The sequence below is a fragment of the Quercus lobata genome, chromosome 3 (genome assembly GCF_001633185.2).
Source record: "Quercus lobata isolate SW786 chromosome 3, ValleyOak3.0 Primary Assembly, whole genome shotgun sequence".
Taxonomy (NCBI): domain Eukaryota; kingdom Viridiplantae; phylum Streptophyta; class Magnoliopsida; order Fagales; family Fagaceae; genus Quercus; species Quercus lobata.
In genome coordinates, this window is record NC_044906.1 from 39,508,951 (window position 1) to 39,521,311 (window position 12,361).

At 34.1% G+C, this 12,361-nt stretch overlaps 1 protein-coding gene and 1 pseudogene across 1 annotated transcript; both read right to left on the reverse strand.

The window, feature by feature from the left end:
* Positions 1-706: 706 nt before the first annotated feature.
* LOC115980873 lies at positions 707-7,369 on the reverse strand (annotated as a pseudogene).
* Positions 7,370-11,385: 4,016 nt separating this feature from the next.
* On the reverse strand, positions 11,386-11,999 carry LOC115978933 (dirigent protein 22-like). Its single transcript, XM_031100858.1, has one exon. It carries the CDS (start codon positions 11,990-11,992, stop codon positions 11,411-11,413), a length of 582 nt encoding a protein of 193 aa, XP_030956718.1. The 5' UTR covers positions 11,993-11,999; the 3' UTR covers positions 11,386-11,410.
* Between the last annotated feature and the right edge of the window lie 362 nt (positions 12,000-12,361).

Sequence of the window (12,361 nt, forward strand, 5' to 3'; positions counted from 1 at the left end):
TTAAACCATGAATTTTGAACCCAAAGTTCTCTTGCCAAGTACCTTGTTTGCCCATGAAAGCCTTATCCCTATCCTTGAGGACCTTGACAGTCATTGCAGTCATGTAAGATTGTGTTATTTATTTATTTATTTGTGTTGCTAATTTTAATAGGAGGAGGTGGGATCAACCCTGTGACAAGAGAAAGAGAAGGGATTAGGAAGTGTAAGGCCATTTAGCATGGTAGCTTCGTCTGTTGCTAGTTGCTACTTCCTAACTTGGTCAATCTCAAAATTTATTCTGTAGAGTCAGTGTGCGTCTTCTAGGATTAATTCACAAGTTTTGGGTAGTTTTGTCTGGGTGGAAATTCTCCAAGTCATCCTCTCTCCTTACCCATTTCAACCCTCCAATGAGATGCACAAAAACATTGTCTTTAGTTGCCATTATTGTATTGATATAAATTATGTAAATTAGCATAGGACTTATCAGCAGAATCCTCAACAAGGCCAAAAAAATCAATAAACAACTTCTTCTTCTTTTTTTTTTTTTTGACATATGACTGATGCAGGGAGCATCAATGACCAACTAATAATACCCATAGTACATATCATGCTTTGAAATCTGGGGCATTCTTGAAGCATACTCATTATTCATATCATTCTTTGAAATCTGAGGCACAGCTGAACCATACTTAAACGACTCATGGTCCCACAAGTACTGATAGACCCACTAATCAAACTTAATAGACCCATAAATGTGATGGACAAAGAGCAAAGAGGCAAGATAATCCACGGTCCCAAGCATTAGGAAGATGCTACAGCTGATGCAGGCCGTGTATCCAAAGAAGAACGAGGTTTGCAACAAACCGGACATATTTGTTAGTGCATAGTAATAATGAATGCAGTAGCCAAAAACGTTCAAACCTGTTGATCCACCACAAGGAAAGGACCTGAGAAAGATTCATATACATGCTCTGATCAGTTAATAAAACTAGCACTGAAAGCTCTCATTCAAGCTCAAGAAATTTCCTAGATAGACATAAAAAATTTTAAAATGTAGAAGGTTCTAGTAAAGCATAAGCAATAGATTAGTAGATAAACCTATGGTCCAAAGATGCAGCTTCCAGATTAACAAAATGTGAGATAGGTTGGATACAGGAAGAATACCAATATTAACAGTTGAGACAACATTTGATGGTACGACAAAAGACCATTTCAAGTAGGCCTTCACACTATTTTAGCAGAAATCAGTATCACTTACAACATCAGTAGGCCTAGTACAATTAAATACCAACAATAATCTTGTGACTGATCAATATAAAGGGTGCACAAAAGACTACACAAAATCAAAACATAATAAGGAACTACTAGTCATAAATATAAACTAAGCTAGGCATTGAGGGACTTCAATTGCAAAAGATCAGTGATACAACAGAATCGACACTCATTCATAATTTATATATCAGTTCAGCTGACACTAATTCAGTGATAAGATTTCTTCTAATGCAATGTAAAAAAATTTGGAACTTATACACCAAAGTGCAATTCTTAGCATTCCCTTATGAAAGAGCAAACAAATGCTTCACCGTACAGTTTTCAAGAAGCAGAGGATCTACCACTTACAATATAGTTTGCAACTGCATGACTTCCATAGTTGTACTTTTAGTGTTTTGAATAAAATCTTATTCATTAAAAAAATTTACATTTTACTGTGTGTGTCACAAGAAGTACAAGAAATCTAGCTAATTGGTCCAGAAAGTTTGGGCAGGATTTGTTTTAAGTTATCGATTTCTTCATGATCCTTGCTACATCTGTTGTTGTATTCCCAAAGAGATACATGGACTGATGAATAAGATAAGTTTTTGTTTGGATCTATACTTTCAGTGCAATAAAAAAAAATTGCAACAGTAACAAATGACTGTATGATAAAAATGTATGTGTACCTCCACCACCATTGATGATCTTCAGCAGCAAGCTGAAAGTAGGTCAAAGCCACAGTAACCAAAGCAGTGAAAATCAGAAGAATAATGAAGACAACAACTATGATGCTGTTTATGCTGTAGAACTTGTAACCCCAGATACTAGAACACCCCTGTACTGTACCAGCAGGATGGTGGAATTTCTCTTGGGAACTTTGTGGTGAGGCAAGGAGCCTGAAACTCGACTTTCCAATTTTCTCCAACAGTCTTACCCAAAATGAACAATGGAAATGCAACAAACATCCATAAAACAACTATTAGCAAGATTGTTCCGAAGGGAAGAGCTGCAGTTGCTTTGTAAGAAATTGCAACCATATTAAGTAAGCAGAATGTAAACAGCAGAGGACCATAAGAAAGGCAACCCGTGAGCAACAGGTTCCTTGCCTGTCAGGCCAAAATTCGGAAAAACTAATCAATTTGGTTTAAAGTTTTGGTTATATGATTATATGTATTTTTGTTAAAATTATGCACACAATTCATTAAATCATTTTACTAAAATTTAATGAAGCATTTTGCTTCCTTGAAAATCATACAATACAAATATCCATGGTGATGGTATCAAATTTTCAAATAACTGGTTAAACGGCCAGAGTAAAATAATTATAAAAAAATTTAAATGATCTATCTATACAAAATATTATATTTTTATTCTAAAAATCAAAGGAGTAATTTTTTTCATATAGTGGAAATTATATGAAGGATTTTTTTTTCATAAATGAAATAAGTCATTCACAATTGCCAAAAAAAAAAAAAAAAAAATTCAGAAAATGGAAAAAAAAAAAAATTAAAAAAATTGTTTGAAATTAAAATTAACAGATAATTTTTTATTTAATGGATTAACCAAAATCTTTTATTTTAAGATTGTTTTAATCATTGTAAATACAGGTTTTGTCTCTATATGTTAGTAGAATTTTCCAATACTATAAGTTAGGAAGTGAGACGTTACGTATCTGCGACGAGAAGTAAAATTCTCTAATGGTTTTCTAGCTCAATGGCACTTATCCGTACACTTATGTCTTGTACGTTTGGCTCATCTCTACTTTTCTCTAAAAAGAGGGAAGAAATATATTCCTTCCATATGTGAAGGTGCTAATGTCTATTCGTAGGAAAAATTGAGTATTTAGCTTTTATTGTTGTGTTTGCAATTTGTGTATTTTTGTTTTTTATTCATTGAATACTCTTTTTAGTTAAGCCAAGAGGCTCGTAATTCTTTTTTGATTTTGTTTCCTAAAAAAAAGTCTTATAATTCATTCGGCATTTTTTGATGTTTTAAACTAAAAACTTAGGCAGTTTCATTAAAAATATATATATCAGTACAGACCCAATTTGTTCCTTCAAGTTGACAATAAGAGTCTGTTTGGATAGAACTTATTTTGGGTATGTTTGGATAGAACTTATTTTGCTAAAACTGAAAACTGAAAACACTGTAACAAAATAATTTTTAAATGTGTAAATAGTATCGTGGGACCCATTTTTAATGAAAAAGTTGCTGAAAAGTATAATTTGTAGGTCCATAAACAGTGCACAAATGCACTGTTCACGGACAAAAAGTCAACAAGTGCGGCTAAAAAAAAAAAAAACAGCTGAAACGCATGAAACGCTAAACGTGGACGCAGAAGCTGAATACAAACACACACTTTGCTGAAACTGAAAACTGAAAACTGAAAACATTATAGCAAAATAAATTTTAAATGTGTGAATAGTACCGTGAGACCCATTTTTAATGAAAAAATTGCTGAAAAGTGTAATTTGTGGGTCCGTTAACAGTGTACAAATACACTGTTCACTGTGAAAAAGTCAACAAGTGCGGCTACCAAAAAAAAAAAAAAAAAGCCTGAAACGCTTTGAAGGCAAACGTGGACGCAAGATAAGCTGAATCCAAACTCCTCCTAAGAAAAGGTTGATGTGTATGCTGCAACTCCATACGTAATTGCATATATGACCACCAATGCTGTCAATAGGTTTCCTCAGTCATATTGATAAAATATACCAACCAATCAGAGTATCAAAATTAGTTCAGTACTGAAATGCAGACAGAAAAAAGTTACAAAAAAATTATCAATGTACTCATCTTAAGGACAAGTTAAATACTTAAATACTTTTTTTTTTTTTTTTGCTAAACTAAATACTTAAATACTTAAAAAGACAAGACTTTGTTACTTAAATGCTTACAGAGTAAACAAAAGAGTGCCAGAAACAAGGACTGCAGCAAATTCCATCCCTTCTCTTCTTGGTCATCAGCTAATACTTCATCGTATGTATGTCTTTCAAGGAATCGAGTAAATAAAATAAATCAATAGTAATGAAAGATAATCATCCAATTGAAATGAATACTTATACACTCATACATACTTACTCCATTAAATTTTTCTTAAGGACTCTCATGTAAAATGTTACAAGGCCACCAGTTAGGATGAGAATCATAACAAATGTATTCCCGGCCGAATTCCAGCGGATATGTAAGTGCACGGAGCCATTCATGGACTAGGGGGGGCAATGGCCCCCCCTAATTTTTTAAATAAAGAATATAATTATATAATTATACATTTAGGTACTAATTTTAGCAACTTCCTTTAATAAAATTACATTTGTCCCCCTTATTGATCATTATAAAAGAAATGTTACAACTACAAATTTTTTTACAATATTTTTACAAACTATTGAGATAACAAATTTTTACTGGTTTGTATCTGGATCCACCACTTACATCACTTTTTTACTTATTAAAAACCACTAATCACAACAACAATTTGTAAAAAAGTTTGTAGATCTAGTATTTTCCTCCTTTTAAAAGTCATAAAAAATTTTTATAGATCTAAAATCTAAAATATATATACACATACACACACAAGCCCAAAATATTAGCCCAATAACAAAAATTATTGATAGGCGATAGCAAAGCTAAAAAAAAATTTGAGACTAATCAACCAATTTTACAAGAAACAAACAACCTGGCCCTTTAAAAAACTTTAAACAAAATAATTTTGTCATTACCAACAAAAGACACGCTCTACACAATAAAAATAAAAATAATAAAAGAAAACCTTTGTCGGCTAAATAGTAAAGCTGAAGCTACCACATACAATTAACAATAAAATCGCCTCCCCTAACTCCAAGTCCAAACTCCGTCTTTGGTAAGTGGTCTAGTGATGAAAAGTACGGAAAGTATATTTTCATCCTTTCCTCCAATATAGTGTCAGTTTCCTTCCATATCACATCGTAACTGAAGTCCACAAGTAATCCCCTGCCCTCAGGCGGGTCCATCACAGACTCTGTAGTGAGATTGATCTGAATTACACGGTCCTTATTAAAATGAACCTCAAAATGAAGATGCTTGCAAAGAAATATCTCTCATTTCGACCGGTTGAGTCTAGCATTTTGATCCATCCAATGAATCCCCAGACTGGCAGGTCATCAATATAAAATTTGTAGTAATAATGTCTTTTGACCACATTTCGGAATTGAGAAACTTCTTCCTTTATCAAGTTCTTCCTACAAACAGCTTGAGAATCTTTCTTTGTCAGGAATTCAAGTCGATATGGAGCACTGACAAGACAATCTCCATTCAATACCTCACCTAGAGTTTCCTTCTTCTCCTCTGCATAATCTGTCAGTATAATCCATCCAATTATAGAGAAAAATAACATATAAGAACAAGTAGTAAAAATATAGATCAGTGAACATAAGACATAAGTGAAGATGAAAACCTGAGAAGCAGAAAGGAAGATCAAAGTAACGATAAGTTTCACTATATTTGAAAAGTGTTTAGGGTCATATTTTCTATATAATTGGCCAATCATTTGACAAAACGTACTTTCTTTGTAATTTGGTAGATCTAAGTTAGGTTTAATGTATCAAGAGATATGTTGCTCAAACATATCAAGTGGTATCTTTAAAGACATGAAGATTAATCCAAAAAACAAGTAAAGAAAAGCTGATTCATTAAATCTTGACAGAAACTCGACAAATACTGCTATCCAGGTTAAATGAAGAAGCTCAACACAAGCTGGACACAAGCTCGATCTATCGAGAATTACGATTTCAGAATTCCAGATCTAAAATTTGGCCCATGCTGTCTTATTTGATTAGGGTTTCTTTTCTCACAACTCTAGACATATATAAGGCAAATTTTAAAAACTGTCATATACGGATATAGAAACCTAGAACTCATACTTCCTCTGTGTAAAACTATTGCGTTTGTACGTCATAGGGTTTTGTAATAAAGTGCTTCCTGATTTTCAATATTGATGAAGTGAAGAACTTTACAACCAATAACAACCATTCAAGTTGCTGAAGTTAATCATGTACTGAGATTCGTGCAAATGAGTTATTCACAAATTGGAGATTTGTGTAACAAGGGAAAGAAGACAATTACAAGATCAAGCCCAATTGGGTATTAGAACGAAAGTTCAACTGTAAGTTGGTATTTTGGGATAAGTCAGAGTAGTGGTAAAATTTCTCATACCTGTAACTGCTTGATTATTGATTAGTGGATTTTTAGGAGTGGTGACTTTAAATTTACCTGGTGGGGTTTTTGCTTTGCAAAAGGTTTTTCCCATTTGTCAACAGATCACCGTGTCAATTTAATTTCTGATGCATTTAGTTTATTTGGTGATTTTTTCGTGCCTCCATAATTTGCATGTAATTTGACCTAATTAATCAACTTGGATAATTAAATTAATTAACCAGGGTTAATCTATCTTTACCCAACAAAAAGGAAAAAATAGAAGAATTTGTATGTTGCATTAGCTAATTTATGGTAAGAAGCTCTCTTTGTCTCATAAATTTGCAAGCAAGATCTAATATATAAACTAAAAGTTTATAGTTGTTAGACAAATGGTTAGATGATTAAATTTATTATTTCTACATATAAGATTCATAACAAATTTTTATCATTGAAATCAACTATGCCACATTCAAAACAGTGTACAGAATCAAATATGCACACATCATCATGAACACAACCCACCCAAACAGCCCTACACAAACACATATGAGGTTAATTTTTGAAAAAAAAAAAAACTATAGATTTCAAGTATTGATACAAAAATAGTTTTCTTGAATCAATACTCATAAGTACATAACAAAAGCAAAACTCCAACCGATATAACCCGTATAAATCCTGAATGGGAATCCTCCATATGAAAAATGATGTTGGCAGAAGAACAGGAGATGCAAACACGCAAATCGATTTCAAATTAATGAAAATTCATATTGACACTAAATCAACTCAAACACTCAATTTGTAGGCAGACTGAGACTTTACCTGGGATTGTGAAGTGGCCCAACCTTGTGGACATAGAGAGGGACACGATCTCCTGCTTTGTAGTGATGGTCAATTGCATCTGATCTCACTAGACTCCCACAACACATTACAAGTATGGCATAAATATAATTGCCACAAATTTCTCCATTCTACTCTTGTTGCAACAAGAAAGAAATACTTAAAATTAGATAATAATAAAAAATGAATTCGTGTAACAGGGCTGATATACAAAGATATGTAAAAGCTAGACTTTTGTTCTAAGCATGACCACATAAACAATACAAATATATATGGTCATGTTATGACCATTGTCAGCACAAACTTGCAATCTTAAGTTTGTGAAGTCCTTGGGCAAGGCTTACAAGTTCAAGAATCAAGAATCTCGAGACTTCAGACCTTTTCTTTTCTTCTTTTTTTCCTATTGCATTTCAAATTTTATTTCATGGAACTGAATAAAATTGTGGTTTTGTGAAAGTATATATTGCTTGGTGTGAAGCTCATATAGCTTCAATTTCTGGAGGCTATGGCGGAGATAACAAGGATAGTGAAGACAGTATGGAAGAGATATATGTGATCCTAAGGTAGAGTGATGTTGGAAGAAGAGTAAACAATGGCAGAAATATGGTGTTGCTGGTATTGGTGGCAATGGCAGAGGCACAATGGTGACAAAGGTGGCAATGTCAAAGTGAAACTGACGATGGAAGGGTGGTGGAAACAAGGTGAGGCTCACAGCAGTACATACATGATGGCAGAAGAGGTGGCACCTTTTGCAACTGTGGAGGCTGCAAATGGAAAGTGTACTAGTATCATAGCTTGGGAGATGGTGTTGATGGTGGTCACGGTTGTTGCAGTAACAGCCCAACGGGTCGAAGTGGTGGTGTAAATGGAGGTAGAGGAGACAATATCTGAACTGCTTGCAACCGACAAGGCTTGGTATTGACAGATAGCAGCTACAGCTGAGGGTGTAAATCTTTTCAAGTAAAGAATGTTTCCCACGATCATAAGTCCAATAATTATAGTTGAAATGAGAATAAGTATGTTAGAGATATATTAGCCCATTAGTATAGGCCCAAGCCTAATTCTACTTTGTGTGCAAGCTAAGTCTCCTACTTGTACTAGAAGTCTATTAGTCTAGGGTTTAGTCTACTATATATACACATGTTATGATTCATTGTAACACAGGATTTGTACTACACTCTAATATATTATTAATGTAACCCTTTAGGGTTTCCTCCGTGGATGTAGGCCGTTAGGCTGAACCACGTAACCCTCGTGTGTTATTGTGTTTTATACTTTATGCTTTCACTTCCGCATCTATACTAGCATATTCAACATGGTGTATCAATACTAATATTTAACATGGTATCAGAGCCACCTTCTTGAAGCCATGGTTTTCTGTCCTTACGGTACATTTAAGAGCAATCTTTGTCTTCCTCGGTGTTTTTCTTCGCTGCGTTCATCTTCTTTGGCTTCCTACTACTGCCGTCAAAACTCTCCGGTATAGTCAAGCCACCGTTAGAAGTCGCATCAACACTGCAAGACCATTGCCTTCCTCAAACTACCGTCACAGAGCCAAACTTCATTCAAGGGATCTTCTCAACCTTATCAAATCTCAAGATTTCATCAAGTTTCCATCTTGAGTTTGAGAGGGGGTGTTAGAGATATATTAGCCCATTAGTATAGGCCCAAGCCTAATTCTACTTTGTGTGCAAGCCAAGTCTCCTACTTGTACTAGAAGTCTATTAGTCTAGGGTTTAGTCTACTATATATACACATGTTATGATTCATTGTAATACAGGATTTGTACTACACTCTAATATATTATTAATGTAACCCTTTAGGGTTTCCTCCGTGGATGTAGGCCGTTAGGCTGAACCACGTAACCCTCGTGTGTTATTGTGTTTTATACTTTATGCTTTCACTTCCGCATCTATACTAGCATATTCAACATGGTGTATCAATGCTAATATTTAACAAAGTAGATGCCTAAAATCATAGGAACATTTACCTGACGATATGAGTCTCAAATAACAAGTAGATGCCTAAAGTTTCGCACTAAGCTCAAGGTGCTAATGATCTAAAAATTACTGGAACCCCCTGCACGTCAAATAATCACAATCTCAATGTCGAACCCTGTTAGACCTAGTAATTTCAATTATTGGTTCTAAAATGAAAGAGCAGAACAAATTAACTATACAATTTCTAAGAATACTGTATATGTATAAAGTATACTGTGAAGATAAGTTACAAGGAATATCAAGGACAAATCAACCTAAGTACAACACCAGCATAAGAAGATGACATATATATATGGCTAGTTCATCCTTTTTGCTACAGAGAAAATCTGGTTTTGATTAGTGATGTGTACAACATCTATAATATTTACATATAAAATGAGGACCGACTCTATCACCAAATTTCTCAAATGAAGAGTAATATGACATATTTCAAGTCTCAGTGAGAAATAATAATAATAATAAGGTTGAGATGGGTTTCTATGCCTACGAGACTATTGAGTTTTCTTAATTTGTTTTTGACTTTTTAAGGTACTGCCCAGGTCTTAAGGCTAAAGGCATTTTGAATATATTTCTTATTTGTATTATGTGGTTTAATAGGTGGTTAAAAAGTGCTATCATGTGTGTTTTTATTTGTTTGCTACTTTGCCCAGGCTTTTACATGCTATTTTGTGTATTTGTTGTCATCATTTGTTTATATGTGGGAACTAGAAACATTAAATACATTAAATTTGGACTAATATGGCCTGGAGGCCCAAAATATTCAAAGTTGTGTAATGGCTTAATACAAGCTAAGCTTGAAGGCTCAATTTAAAATAAATGATGTAAAAAGTGGCTCATCTGATATATATATACACACACACACACACACATATACACACAAAATATTCAAAAATATATAAATCTTTGTGAAAAGTAAGCTTGTTAATTTGGGCCAAAAAGGCCCGTAAAAAATAGAATTAAAAAAATTCATGCAAATCCATGAAATTGGCCCAATCTAAAGCCCAAACCCACCTAACCAACAAATCCAACCCCCTTAACCAACGACCCAAACCGTTGGGTCTGACCCATATGTTCGGTCGAGTATGGGTCACATTTTCAGTCACCTGTCTCAATCAGGTCGAGTACGGATTAGGCACAAACTTGATCCGACCTGACTCATAGACAATGCTATTCATAAATATCAGTTTGACAACTACTGTTTTATCCACATCTTGAACTTACGCTTTTTATCCTAGTCTTGGTTATAGATGGGAATGTAAACCATGAAAGGGAATTACATTAATCCACAATTTTATTTCTATTTAGAAACTCCTTTTTATTTATTATTAATATTTCTTATCTTATAGTTTAGTAAGAATAATATGAGAAGTTAGCTCTCAAAATATAGCATTCAAAAACTCGACATTAATACCATGAGGTTTTATGGTCTGTACTGGAAGGGATATTTGCTCACTTTTAATCTTCAAATACTTTCGACCCTTCTAATTGAAGTGGGCTCATACCCCAGGGCTGTTTCATAGAAATTTCACGAACCTTTATCACTCCCAAGTTTTAAAGTGAACTTCGTAGATTGGCTCCAATAAACATTTCAAACCTCATAACAGACCTCATTACGGATTACTTCACTAATGGATCGATTGACACTCACAAACAATCATTCCTAGACATAAATTGGCTCCAATAAACATTACAACACTTAACACGGGCCTAAAGAACAAATGAAAGTCATGAAATTTTTCATTGTTATTCATGACTTATGGGATATGTACATATTAATATGAGGATTTCTTTTTTCATACAAGAAAATAGGAGAAGAGAGTTAAATCCAAATTCTTTCCATTGATAATATATCAAATAGTGTTATGCTATAATTCATAATTTGTGGGATGTAGAAATTTTTTATCTTTTGAGAAAGGAAGATGAGGTTCAAATCACGTATATGAAACATTATAAATAATGTATTTGTCACTTGAATCCCGAAATGAAAAAAATTAATATAATAGATTTTATTTTATTTTATTTTCGTACAACAAAATGAGAGAGGGGACTTTGAACCCTTTATTCTCTTCAATAATCATTCCTATTGTTGTACTAACTCAATGGCTTTAAAAAAAATAAAAAATAAAAGCTAATAATTAACGTTTGTCATAAAGAAAAGAGAAAAACACACGTCAATAATGGAAGACATAAACATTGTACTCCACAACAGCATCACCAGTTGGCTCCAACGAATAAGTATGAGCCTGAGCGTACCCGCGTGCGAAGCGAAAAAGCCCACTCCCACCAACGATAGGAAATTCCCTGATATTCGAGAACACACTATTGCGCCCTATCAAACTGATAGTACTACCATTGAACTTTCCTGTAGTGAAAACAAAGTTGAGATCCATTAACAACCCCACCTCACTTTGCGAAGCCGCAGCATATATTCCTTGAGCACTTCCCACTCGTTCGGAACTCAGTTCAGGCTTTAAAGTCAACGGGTCATCCATCACATTCACAGCTCCGAATGCTGTGGGTGATGTCTTTGTCACCGGAGCCTCGGCAACTCTCACGGCTGTAGCATTTTTCCCAGTGACTATGTCATGGAAGTAGAAGTGGAGGTGGCTTAGTTTCTGACGCTTTAGCCCTAGTTTAGGTGGAGATAAGACTCTTGCAAAGCCATGGTTTTTTGTGGCGGTGGTGGTAAGGGTTGAGATTGAGAAAATGGTGAAGAGAATGAAGAGGAAGGTCAGGGTCTTGTTCTTGGCCATGGTGAGGATTTTGGGTTACTGCTTCTTAATTGAAAGGTTTACAAATGACCTTTATATTGTAGTCTAAATTAGGCATTCCCTGGTTCAGGGCAACAACACTTCACCTCAAAAGTTAAAAATTACATTACATATGTTTTATTATGATTTGAAGAAATCAACACATTAATCATTCTAATAATAATGATAATAATAACAGAATATTCTAAAATTTGAAGGGTTATATTGACCCGCTCCTGACCACAGAGTGACGATAAGGAGTAATATTTAATTAAAAAAAAAGTTTTACTAACTATGATTAGAATTTGATCAAAGGAATCTTTTCCCAAATTTAGAATAGTGTCTTACTGTGATTAACAGAATAACTAATTT

Excerpts from the sequence above, each read along its gene's own strand:
- LOC115978933 (XM_031100858.1), bottom strand. The coding sequence starts at position 11,992 with ATGGCCAAGAACAAGACCCTGACCTTCCTCTTCATTCTCTTCACCATT.